Raw genomic sequence first — 14,007 nt, forward strand, 5'->3', positions numbered from 1 at the left:
ACCGGGTGATATTAAGGTAATCATTGGTCAATATTAGGGTAATTATTGGGGGTGATATTAGAGTAATACTAGGCTAATTATCGGGTGACAGGAGGGTAATTATTAGGCTAGTTATTGGGGCAATATTAGGGTAATTATCCGAGTGATATTAGGGTAGTTATTGGGCCGATATTAGGGTAGTATTAGTGGTAGGCATTGGCTAATGTTAAGGTAATACTAGAGTAACTACCGGAATGACATTAGGGTAATATTAGGATAATTATTAGGCGATATTAGAATAACGTTATGGTAATTATTAGGTGATATTAGGATAATATAATGGTAATTATTAGGCGATATTAGGCTAATACTAGGCTAGTGATCGGGTGATATTAGGGTAATTAATGGGCGACATTAGGACAACACTAGAGTAACTACCAAGTGATATTAGGGTAATACTAGGGTGTCTATCGGGGTGATAGGAGGGGTAATGCTAGAGTAATTACGGGGTGATATTAAGGTAATATTAGGCGATATTAGAATTGTACTAGGATAATTACCAGATGATATTAGGGTAATTATATGGAGTGATATTAGGGTAGTGTTAGTAGTAGCCATTGGCTAATATTAAAGTAATTATTAGGCGATATTAGGGTAATGCTAGGGTGATTACTGGGTAATATTAGAGTAATACCAAGGTAATTACCGGGTAATAGTGGGGTAATTGTCATGGTGATATTAGGGAAATTACCGGATAATATTAGGATAATTATTGAGGTGGTATTAGGATAGTAGTAAGATTTTAAGTTTGTAAGTGTGTCAGCTAAAATTCTTCACCAGTTTGAGGTAATGCCCACCTGAGCATACGCTTTTGGAGAAATATGACGTAGTTTACTTTTTGACTATCGTACTGAATACTCCCATTATAGATTACCACTTATGCAAATGTTTAAAAATATGATGACATGCTGACGAACCGCAACGGGCATCTTGTGACTTTTACTTGATTTGCCAATCAAAGAATAGGCAATGTATATTTTTTCATTATATGTATATATTCCTTTTTTTCACTTACAGCTTGGGTGCTATAGCAATTAACTCCCTTCTTTACAGAATCCTTGCCTAGTTTCCCGGCATTAACGTCAGTAGGCCTTTGGAATCATATGTGCTGTATATCATTACATGTGTAGTCTGCCTTGTTGGTACATCCTTTGGCTGAATCAAACAACTGTATGCGGGCCAATTTTAGTTTATCATAAATTGGACCGATTCGCATATATAATTTCATTTTGGGCATTGTTAACTTCTTGGCTTGCTCTTTAAGTGAGAGTATTAGTGGATACTCAATGAGTAAATTAGCAGATATAGGTAAAAAGGATGGTAAAGGTTTCTTAATAGGAAGCAATTTGTTAAGTCGCCATGGTAGCGAAGCTGACACAGGCTGAATTCGAGCCATATTCGTCGCGATGATCAGAGGTTGTTGATTTCTTTGAAGGACATTCGGTTTGCGGCGTCCAATTGAATCATAAGATAGAAGACCTAACGCACAGATCTGGCGCGTTCGAGTGTAACGCAACCAGCCCCTTACACTAGGTTTTAATTTTCACTAAACGAATTTTATTAAAAGATCCCGATATCGAACAAATGGGATTGTCTAGGTAATATTCCCGTCGCAATAATACGCTTGTCTACTAAACATAAGGACCTTTAGTGAGACTGGGTTCGAGTTAGAAACCGGACCTATACACACTTGCTTTCTTTCATATTGGTCTTACGCCAGGCCTCTGAAGCAGCAATGCTTAACTAAGACAGTTAAATTTATCTATCTATCTTTATCTAATTTGAATAATCTTGTACGTAATAGATTTGTATAACCCTCTTATAAACTGAACAACGTAATTTCTATATCTTTACCCCTAATCTTTACTACTAATTGTTGCTTAATTATTCTATATATGTTACAATACACCTACACTTTATACATTTGAGGCTAAGTGTATGATACGGAGAATATATAATTACCAATGCATTCATAGAGTTCGGCTTGGGTTTCAGGAGAGTTCAGGTTGCTAAATATGTAAACGTCCTATCTACCAATGAACCTTGGTTTGTAATCACGTCACAGTACAGGCCACCTTAAACTGCGTAGCTGGGTCCTTACATCCAGCAGCGATATGTAAAGTGGCCTCGCTGTAGGCAGTATGGATTACACCGTAATATACTGTATGTAAGTCTACAAGGGGCTGCGATACACTTGATCGTATAGCAACCGTTGCATAGATTTTTCGATTTCAGATGCTATCTTCTGCTGTCACTAATGCGGTGTGCAAGGCGACGGTGGATCTCACCTCATTCGTATTTCATATACTACTGAACGGCTTGCCTCCGCCAGCTAAAACAACACGCATATCGGACACAGTGGAACCCATTAAGGAGGAGAATTCACAGTGCACCGGAGTCGAGAGAGATGTGGGCAGATTCGACACTTCTGCAAACTACGCGCCAGCCCCGAAACCGAGTACAAGAATTATTAGGAAATCGACAACTATGACAGGATCGAGTGCCCTATTCGGGTCGCTTATTGCCTTTTCTGTGGTGCTTAAGGTGAGGGTCGACCGCCCCGTTCAAGAGTGTTTTTGTGTTGTTTTGAGAAGATCGTTAAACATTAGGCCATTGCAGAGGAAGGTCGTCACAGATTCAAGGCGGTAGCGAGCACAGCTCGAGTGGATTAATACTCCAATGTGGGACGAGCTCAGCTGTGTATGTAGGCCTATTGGGGACGCTAAGCTTTGCGATGCTTTGATGTAGTCATCATTGCAGTTCAGAGGTCGTCATGATTACACAGGAAAGCTACATATTTACTTTCCTGGAACCCAAGGCAAAACTATTTTAATACATTGGTGCTCATCTATTGTTCGTACCATACACCGTTGGCACAAGTGTATGAACTTAGTGTATAGAAGAGTTAATAGTAAAGACTGCGGTCGTTTTACATAAATTACGTTACTTATGTTGTGAACGAAATACACAAATCTATAACAACATTAAAGAAATGAACGACAGGTATAGTCAACTGGTTCTACCTGTTCGTAAATAACCACGTAACCATTAGGCTGAAAGCAACGCTGACCCTTAACATTTTAGCACTAAAAAGTTGTGTTTACGCTGCTTTTTTTTTAAGGGAAACATAAACATTGTGCATGGTGTTAAGAGGTTTTTCTGTAAGAGGACTTACTGCTCTTACAGTAGACGCGGTTGTTGTGATTCTCGTTTGGGCATCGATCTGATTGCACATCTGGGGCCCACGTTGTTCTTATCCGATAGAAGACTAGACTTACCGAGATCATAGACGGCAAACGCTTTCTATCAAAAATGACGCCATAGTCTCTCATGACAATGTTGGCGGTATGGAACTACTAGTTACTGATTATTAGAAAAGTTGTCCAAAACAAGTTTGCGAATTTACTAAACTATCAGTCCAAACGATGAGTAGCAGCTTTAGCACGCACAAATCGAGTTCTTTTATATTTACACACATAGAAAATAACTATTTTGTTCTGGAAGAAAGACCTGAAATACTTCGAAATCGCCTATGCGAACGACTAGGGCCTTCAATAAATAGCGTAAATAAGACGTAACAGTCAAAAGAGGACAATAGAGTGCGAAGCATCTGGAAGGCCCTGCTAAAGGAACAGCCAACTATTTTTCCTTAGCGATTTTTCACGATTGAAACTTAGCGAAGTTATTTAATATAGTTGTGGTTTTTAAATTACGTCGGTGACAAAGGTTCCACATAGCCCCTGCTATGAGAAGGATGACTTTCCGCTTTCAATAATACCAGATCACGAATACAAGTTGTGTTGACAACTCAAGCTGGCATAGAATGACGCCTTTCATAAACTGGGGTATATTCTTTAGACAAACGCACGTACTGTAGTATACCCATATCTGATCTAATGAATTTCACTGCGACAGACTGTTTTGAAATAAAGGTAAAGGACTGTTATGTGGCTGTTCTCCCGTCTAATAAGTTGGCGGCAACAAGGATACTTGGGATGCCGAAAAAAGTAGCTGGTCGGGCGCACCGATGATGACAACAGCTGTCTGCTCTCAAACGGTAAAAATAAACAAACTGTTTCAAAGATAAAATAGGCCTTTATGGGATAAAGCAATCGAAAACTATTACATTGATGCAATTCAATTTTCATGGAACAGAACTAACCGATATGACATATACTCATTATGTGTTAGATGGAATGAATTGTTATTTCCTATAGAAAAAAAACAAAGGCATATGAGAATAAATTGAATATAACATTAAGAGATAGATAGAAATTTATAGTCAATAGGAGTATTGGTGAAAGTATATGGAAGAAATGCCGTCGCAAAAGGGTCGTTGTGGTGTTCTATTCGAGTGCTGATTAGAAATGCTTAGAATTCAACATGTGGTACCATGGATGATGTTCATAGATATCGGCCAATGAAGTCGTTAGAGGGCGCTCGGGCTGTGCCATTGTTGTAAAGAGCAATTAGTAGCATTGCCCTTCACTCAACAGAACCAATCTGCTGTGTCTAAGGCAAGCGGTTACTACAGGTTATTTGCAAAATGACTTCATATTATTGGCTTTTTGGAGGCGATTTTCCAGTATCTTCCTTTAGTAGCCCCAGCAGTAGCAATGGAAGTTGTGACGATCTAAGCCATATGTCCAATGACAGCACATCCTCCAATGATGCATCTCCAGGAGGTAAGTTTAGCAGCCCCTAGAACAAACCGAAGTCGAACGTTGAAATTCTTATTGAAATATCTCGACATGGACTTTCTGAGGAGTATAGCTAAGAGGTGATGTGAAGATCTACACAGCGTGCTCTGTTGATGGCGTCGCGCGAAGCAGTGATGTTTCACGTGGCTGAGTGGCCGAATGACGATGCTTCAGGTTAGCAACAACGCGTATTCTATAGTGAAACTCCACGAATGTAAGTTAAGCAGGGAAGTGTAGATATGTCTAGCGTAGAGGCTTCAGCATTTCGCAGTGCAGTGTCATGACTATTTCGAATTCACGACCATTAATCCGCGGTCTGTCCTTTGTAAATGCTAAGCTTCGCTACGTTTGACTGAAGGTTAATCAGGTGGTTAGGTTAAAGGCACTGCAGTGTTCGTGCTAAAGAGCGTTCTGCCATCTTAACATCAGATCTCTCTCGAAGTCAACACAATGTCAAAGATAATACCTAACCTACTATTGGATTTAAAACGTTTTCAGTCATGGCAAAACGTGTGCACGACGACACTAAAGCTAATAGGACTAGGATTTTACCTAGAACCTAGAGCACAACCGTTCTTGGCAGGGCTGTTTTGCGTTACAGATAGAGCAGACGAATGTTTACCATATGATATACTAGAATGAGTGATTGATTGCTGGCATGATTCGGATACTAATGTTTCATTTCAAATTAAAAGTATTCTTAACCATTCATCGATGTAACCAAAATGAACGTTTATCGAAAGAAGAATTTTTGTGGAATAACTACGTAACAAAAACGTGTCGTAATGCATCTGTGAGTAGCACTTTTACAAAAGCAAAAAATTACGCATCTTTTCCCAACATTGTCCTAACTCTAAGCCTAAGCTTGTTTCTGCTTAAATATTCTACGTGGCGAGGTGTACAGATGAATTAACTTCGTATTCGGTTTATTTTATTCTCTTGTCATACTAAATCGCACTGTCCTCCAATATTATATCGATGAATTTCAGATCCAGTGGACGTTTATCGTCAACTCCTAGAATTCACCCGCCGTAACACGCACCCTATGCCGGGAACTAGTTATATACCAATGTTGTCATGGTCTGAAGAACGTAATCCGTCTGTACCAGTGAACGACAAAGGCACCAACCTTCCACGAGCCCTGTCGTACCCCTGGAATACGGATAATTTCGTTTGCAATCCGACTCATGTATGGGACAAATCGACGGAACTTCAGCACTACAACTCCTCACCGTATTCTAAAAAATGTACGGTTTCTGAGGAACCTCACAGACGTTATATTGACGACGTGAATCATACGATGAGAAATATGGTGCAGGATTTTGATTGGGATCCAGTTATTTCCAGATCCTTCAATGATGCCAGTTGTTTGTCTAATTCGGCGCATCCGGGTAAAACAAGTCCCAGCACTTCGTCGAGCTCCCGTAAACAGCGGCCGAAAAAACAAGAGAAACCTAGCTTCAGCAACTCGCCTGAACTGTGTATAACGATTGTATGTATATGCATGTGCGCATATTTATATGTTAATTGGTAAACGTTGACGCAGTCGAAAATATAGTGACTCAATTGTTCGCGTAACTGAAAACTCGGCTAGCCTATGAGTCCGATTAAAGGGCTTTGTTAACTAGAAAGAAAGTCACCGTTAAGTAACGAATCTCTGGGGACATGACTGTGCTAACTTTTCCATTCAAGCTAGCCCTCTATAAGAATAAATAAAAACAGAACAGCTCGGTGGCTGTACCGTGCTCGCAGAGCACCTTAATTAAAAGCAGGCCAACTGGCGAGCAGGAATCACAAGCAGTATTCTGGTGCCAATTCTGCGCATAAACTCGAAAAAAAAAAAAACACGGAAAAGAGTTACTTTTGTAATAGATGACCTATGGCCATGGCTGAATCAAAGCTGGTTGTTTGAACCTGTCTGAGTGAGACTGAGCGATCAGGGAAATTTAGGCTGCATCTGTCCTCTAAAGTGTTTAATTGATCTTTGTGTGCGATTAAGGAGCACTGCCTTCTGTGGAGGATACAGTCCACTGTCTTTAAACAAAGAAAAGTAATTGATAGAAGTGCAATACTTACCACTGCCAAAAAAAGTCCCTAAATTGGAAATTGTATGGAATCACAGGGAGGCGGAAATCAGCTAATTCACAAGGTTGAGCTCTGCTGAATTACGGTGATAAGAGATCTACTGGAAAATGTAATCGCTTATTAAGTTTAGCCAGTGGCAATCATTGATGTGTACTGAGAATTGCAATCTAAATTAATTGATTGAAGTGTGATTAAACAGATCTGTCTATAAATAAAGACTGATAAAAAATACCTGAATCATTGCTGTTGCCGTTTTCGTAGTGTAAACTATCACAGGTGCCGGTGTATGGGATATACAAGAAAATTGTGTGCCTAGGATAACACTAGGCAACACAATCGTATTACAACAAATCGTACACAATTTGATATTAAGTTTTCTTAATTAACTAATTAAGGAAATTAGACAGTACACATCTGATCTACATTACAGGTTAATCACAAGAAACTACTATTATGTTTTCTTAATCTATAATAAGCTTTACTAACATATGTAGTGGCATGTACTCGTTGGTACTGCAACAATTTTTATTTTAATATATGATCAAAACCTGATTTGTTTGCCGGTAGGTTTCGAGAAGCGCTACCTAACAGGACAATTGAATCTGAACATAGACTACCTTCGTTTTGTGCCGCGAGCCAGTCGTCTAAAACAATGCTTAACAACTCAAACACTGGACGTAAAACCCGAAACATTTATTTAACGGGTAAATTAACAGAAAGCTATCACTTGAATTTATTGAACAATTTCGTTTATTCTATTTAAATAGCTATGCGACGACGCGTACCTAAATCATCTGCCTAGTATAGACCTCGCGGACGCAGCAGGGTGCTGAAAGCGGCGTTCCTGTTAAAAAAAAAGGCTTTGGAGGACAAAAATAGATTTTTAGCAATTGATCATTAAAATACCTACAAATCTCTCACACTGCTCCATTCTGCTCGTTAAACCAGTGCACTCCTTGGGCTTGAATGAGCACAATATTCCATATTTGACTGTCAAATGTATTAATCCACTATCTGATACAGAGCTCACGACTGAAAAAGCAGTGTACCATCATGTAAAATTAAGTTCTGAATTGCCCATATGCCCTTCACCTTTAAATATTACTTAAGAATACCATTATTTTCTTTAGAACTAGAACATTTACATTTTAATAGTTCATGAACATCACTTAGGCTGAAAGACATTTGTCGTACGTTAAGTAATTATATAACTATGTATGTTAAGAATATGTTTCTATGAAAAAATACCTATCATTATTCATACAGGGTTCGTTGTGTGTTACACCGGGCATTTGAAACATCGATAGTCCGTTGTGACCGTAAGCTAGCTCATACAAGCCATCGCGTTACCAAAGGAACGGCATACGTGTAGTTCTAGGCCAGATATCAGTTAGGTACTGTAAAATACATCAACCAAAATTTACCAGTTCTTTTAGACGATTAATTTGTAGAAAATATTTAAGTAAAACAAGATCTTTGATGCATGATTAACTTTGGATATTTTTTATAATATTGCTCTTCTCCTGTGGTGTAGCCAGTTGGTGCTAGGGAATTCTGGGTCGAATGATGACCTTATTCATAGTTTTAAATAATTTAGGTAGGAAACATGTGGATCGACAGACTATATCCGTGTTTGGCATATATTATAGCAGTATTTATTGCACAATGTCTACACGGCCGATGGCGTACTCAAGTCTTCGTGTGCCTCTTCTTTTGACACGACCTCGTTCTTTACACCGTCTTAGACATGACTATCTGTTTTCTATGCTTGGTGCCGAGCTTGTCACTCCGATGTTAACTCTCCCTCGTCGATCAATTTATGCGTCAGATAACTACTGCTCCTAGATACCAGTGTCTAATCTCTGAAACATGCAATAGATGTTAAATGATGGTCATATGCATTAAAGGGTAGTATAGTTAAAATATGGCTTACCTCAAGGCATTTTTGCGTGTCCAATAGAGCTCCACAATTGAAGCACCCCAGGCACCCAATGGTCAACTAAAAAAATACTAGGTAACTGTCACATGCTTCTTTGCGTACTTATAGTACACTCAAATAGTTTTGGGTGCTTGGTCAACCTCGAGCCTGGAGTACTTCACGAGTTCTGGCTTTAAAGTCAGGGGAATGTTTGAACGGTTGCAAACAACAATTGCTGTAACGGTAGATGGAGCTGAGCCAAGCGCTACGAAGTTCTTCATGAATGCTGCACCTTTGTCGTCGATATACATAGCTCAGACTTCCCGATTTGATTTATTTGATGTTGCTTGTGTGCGATTGCTTGTTATTAGCTGTTGTTACAAATCAACGTGAAGTTTTTCTTTTACATATTTACAAAATTTCTCTGTGCCTAATTAGTCTCTATGACAGAGCTCGCTCCCGCTTCGAAACTTTAATATATATTGCTATATTTTATATCCGAGCTACGATGTAAATTCTAATTCACAGCTTTCACATACGTTATTGAATAAATAAGAGAATTTCTATCTATCTTATTTTTACGTTCGGTCCGTGGGCCGTTAGGCATAAATTCAGTCAGGTTTTCCCTATTATAATACTGCTACCCGCAATATCACCTCTTATATTATTCATGAGACTAACTGACCACGTATACGACTATATAATGCAAGCTACGCTCTGCCTACATACTCCCACGTTTAACTTAGTCTGACCTTATTTTTGCCTTATTTATCTTCTGTTTCCCAACATTTCAAGCAGGCACCCGATAACCCGATAACGAGAGATTCGAATGTAGATGATTACTTGCGTTCCTTGTTGCTCTTTACTTCTACCTCAATCGAGCGATCAAGAGGCAATAAAAAAGAAAAGGACACTAGTCATTTGTGATAAGTAGTATCATCGAACGGCGTTTCTCTATCAGCGTGAAAGCAACGCCAGTTACCCCTTGTCGTAAATGGCTGAGACAGCTCAACAGCTTCTTTTTAATGTTAGGCATCAATCTGTTCTCGTGCTCAAGAGGAGCGACGTTAGGCAAGTGGGTGTCGGCCGGAGCCTATGGCGGTGAGTGCATGTCTCTGACATTGATTGAATTCTACATCAACGCGGAGTCGACACTGAGGTCGAAACTGTATTGAAGCTGCTTTACTAGCTACTGGGCATCACTTAAAGGCATCTGTGCCACCATTGTTATCCACAATGACATTGTTACAAGGCTTGCTTGTTATCGACTTCCGTAGGACTTTTGACTTTGTGCGCCCCTGTCCTCTCTTGCAATCAGAACAAACACCGACAAGATCACAGTCTATAGCGACCGGTATGTCCCTACGTCGACTTCTATGTCACTACAGTTTTCGTATGTACATCTGCGTTATACATCGTTGGACCGATAGAGTGTGTTTAAAAGCTGGTCGTAGCCTCGATGGTCAGATTTATAGCTTCGCATAGCTGCGTATTGTGCGTAGCATAGAGACATTTACTGATTCAGTTATGACGTTGGTTGTCGAGCTAAACAAATAAAGTTTGCATTCGTTTTGGTTACCGCTTCTAACCGGTGGGATTCTTCTAAGTCTACTATTTCCTGTTCGAAAATATTGTCAGTCTCGCGTACACGGGGCCACCATAGAGGACGAAGGCACGACAAAGAAGCTTTGCCCTTTCGTGGGGAGCCGGTCGTGGACATGTGGAGGCGGCCAGGCAGGGGACGATCGCGGGAAATGAAATCTTCTCCGAAGAACTAGAGAAGGGATTGTGAGGTTCGAGTAAAGCGAGGCAACTACCGGGAATGCCATATGTTTCATAGAAATCAGTGGTCGACCCGTTGTCGACGAGATCATCTTGGCTGGCTTCACCCGATGGCGGAAGAACGCTGGACGAGAAAGTGAAGGTTTCTGGCATGAGTATACCAACGTCGAACGGGGCGTGGTAGGTGTATATAGGAGAGCAGTGATAGGGGTATCGCTGTGGGTGGCTTTATGGCGTATATAGACAACAGCAGTCATGAATCTCATCTAATAGTTTTTTCGTGCTGGATATTACACGAGCGTATGAGAATGGGTCATTAGGGACAGGTGGGGAAATTCGGGCAGTGACAGGAACGGAATTACGGATGTGGTGCGAAAGACTATCCAATATCTATTCAGCATAGGAAAACGTGCTCAAAAACTTCGGTAAGATACAATGAACTGGATTCAAGAGAGATATTGAGGAAGAACGTGGACGTTGGTTGGGTGAGATGATGGTGGGCTAAGTCTGAAAATCTCGAACAGAGATCACAGTGCTTTTTATTGGCATGAATGTTAAAGTGGGACGACGGCCAGTATTGGACTGAAACCTGTTCTGAGTACCACATGTTCCAATGATTCGAGACGCACTAGTAGAACAACATCATCGTCGTTACGTGAATATCTCCAAGTCGTATGTGATGATGGCTTAGGAGCCTATTGCAAGGTCGATGTTCAGTTCAGGAGGATAAACGTCAACTTGGATTATTTTAAGTACACAACTGGAAAAAAACCGACAGAGTCTGTGTAGAGAAAAACGTAAGAACGTACGTGATGAACTGCTACGACTTGTTGGGGGTCAGGGGGCTTGTTAGCCTGTTTGATGTCCTACTTGAGCCGATTAGAGAATTTACAATTTTCAAATTCATATTCTTATCCCCATTCAGTTGAAGAAGTGTTTCATGAGCCGTGGTGACGGAATTCAGCAACAGACATGCTTTGGTTCATGGTATTAACTTGGCTTTCTGAACAAAAAATGCTATATGCACTGGTAGATGTGTATATAGCATTTTTTTTTCTACTTAACTCTGCTTTTCTATTGAAGTACAGAGTTGTTTTTAACAGATGGGATCACGCACACAGTGCAAAGATCTGGCATGTATTACGATATGTCAGTATTATAATATACCATTTATTCATTTCTTCTTTATATTCATGTGGAAAGCGATAAAGCATTCCTGTACCGAAGTTTAGACGGCTTAGACATTTTTCTTGATAACTTGTACATACCTGACTGAGAACTGCTACGAATTCAGTCGACAGCTTCCGTTGTTGGGTCAACTTACTAGATGCGAAAGAAAACCGTCGGCGGCAATGTTTCGAAATTGATTCTAATTAGAGTGACAGAGACAGGAGGACTACCGACGGCAATAATATAATATTAGATGTTACTGCGTTTTAAGATCGTTCCGATAAAGAGTTGAATTCAATGATTAATTGTGTTTTTGTTTGCGTCTAGTTCTTCGTCGTTTCGTAAGGCGCTCAGTATCGGAATGCTGGCGCACCAATGGCTTTATAGTTGGTCGGCCAGTTGGCCATACATTGTGTTGTTTTTGCATTTAGGTTCGTGTGCCCTCTGAGTTGCACTACCAGACCGATTGGCTCGGCTTCAGCTCACAACGGCCACTCCCTACTACTAGGTTCACATTATTTTCTTTCCTTGTTTCGTCTGCTCTCGCTCTGTGATTTGCCCCTGTTTTGCGCCGCTATCGAAAACATCAAACGTGATGAGGACCGAAAGCAACACGAAGAGCAGAATGCTGCACCACCTCTTGAGGAACGATGCTGTGGGAGGCCAGAACTGGATGAGTAGGTAAGCTCGTGCGACGCTGGCTGCGGCTCGAGGCCGGTCAGGCGAAATGAGGACAAATGCAGTGCTGTTAGTTCTTCGGATATATGGCAGCTAGATGGCTGCAGAAGTACACCAGAGTGGTGAATTGGAGAAACTGGGGTATTTGCAAATCGGGCTTACGTCTTTTTTTATTAAGAAGTCTAACATCAGCTTGAGCTGTAAGGTTAGACAAAATGCGGAAGATAGACGAGCACTCGCCGTTAGCGGTAGGGAAACAGAGGGAAAAAGAAGGCTGGAGCATCTTAGAACTGCACGATAAGCCGGATTGGCGAGCACATCGCCACTTGGGCTACGCCAATCATACAGGGTGAATGGCAGAAACTACTTGAGTAGATTTGATAGTTTGTTGGGTGTCAAACATAAGCAAACGAGCAGCAGAAACCGTTACAAGATTTCTCAGAGTTTCAGCTGTATATACATCATGTTATGTTTGGCTGTGTAAAGGTCTTTCTATGTATATCCATGATATCAGTATCTATTCATCTGTAGACCAACTGGCCGCATACTGTCAGTAACAAAATGGCAGAGGTATACCTTGACACAGCTTCTATGTGAGCCGTTACCAACTGGTGTGCCGTCTTTCCTAATACCAAAACACACAGAGAGACCTTGGCACGACAAGCTAATAGGAAAGCTGGCCTAAGCAACTCGTAACAAACCTACATAGCAACACGATTCAGGCTGCAAGCGGGAAAGCGAAAAGTAATCTCGCACACTCAGTTCTACGTCACCTAAAGGGTAAATAGATTTGTTCTTGCGAAGCAGGGAACGTCGTCAACCTGAATCAACGATCTAACCCGCCGCTACGCCATACCGCCCGTTCAACTGCTGGCTGGGCGGGAACTTCTAAGGAGTTCTCGAGTGGCGCCAAGGCAATGTAATTATTCCGAGGAATCTCGACACTTCTCAAAGTGAGTGCTCCCCTTTTCGCTCTGCTTCTGCAAGGGAAAACCTGACAAAAATAAAACTGCAAGGCCAGTCTACCAACGCAACCCAAAGGCGACGGGGGGGGGGGGGGGGCAAACACGACCTGGGCAGCGACGGCAATAGTAGCGCATCGTTGGTTATTACGTTTTCGCCTCCCTCCTGCGTCAGTGAATTTGGTCTACACACAGAGTGACTTTCAAAAGCGACATGGCAATAGTATGATACGGGGTCCGAATGAGGCTTCTTCGCTAGCTACGATACATCGCGTTCCGGTGCCGAGAGCACCTTTGAGAAGTATCGCCTTTTCATAAAACACGGAGATGAATGGAAAACGGAGGCATTTGAAGGGGCATCTGGAGACAAAGGGATAAGAAACGCAGACGGAACTGACACTACGGCTATCTAGTGCGATGACGCGCTGGCACCTTGTGCAGCTTTCTCTGGATAGGGGAAAGCAAAATATACAAAGGATGTTAGAGACAGTGTTACTGAGGTAGGCAGAGGGATGGAAGGAGGAATAGAACTAAAGGCTTTCGAGCCCCTAAAACGGTCGTACCCGAAGAACCCTCGCGTGGAGAAGTTTCCATCAGAGGCTGTGCCATTACTGGACTTGTAACGGTTTAGCAGACGGGGCGCTAGAGAGGCGCAATAGTTAAGACGAGCTGC

General features: G+C 41.3%; 1 protein-coding gene across 3 annotated transcripts; it reads left to right on the forward strand.

The window, feature by feature from the left end:
* Window positions 1-4,344: 4,344 nt before the first annotated feature.
* LOC111249463 (uncharacterized) lies at window positions 4,345-7,061 on the forward strand. Of its 3 annotated transcripts, none has more exons than XR_015327113.1 (2): window positions 4,345-4,913; window positions 5,729-7,061. XR_015327113.1 is itself a non-coding variant. In XM_022803355.2 (2 exons), exons 1-2 carry the CDS (start codon window positions 4,586-4,588, stop codon window positions 6,271-6,273), a joined length of 684 nt encoding a protein of 227 aa, XP_022659090.1. In that variant the 5' UTR covers window positions 4,347-4,585; the 3' UTR covers window positions 6,274-7,061. The 3 variants fall into 3 exon arrangements, 1 of the variants encoding a protein (XP_022659090.1); XM_022803355.2 differs by having other exon boundaries at window positions 4,347-4,724; XR_002672931.2 differs by lacking the exon at window positions 4,345-4,913 and adding an exon at window positions 4,964-5,532.
* The last annotated feature ends 6,946 nt before the right edge of the window (window positions 7,062-14,007 follow it).

This window comes from Varroa destructor, unplaced genomic scaffold (assembly GCF_002443255.2).
Source record: "Varroa destructor unplaced genomic scaffold, Vdes_3.0 BEIS01000004.1, whole genome shotgun sequence".
Classification (NCBI taxonomy): domain Eukaryota; kingdom Metazoa; phylum Arthropoda; class Arachnida; order Mesostigmata; family Varroidae; genus Varroa; species Varroa destructor.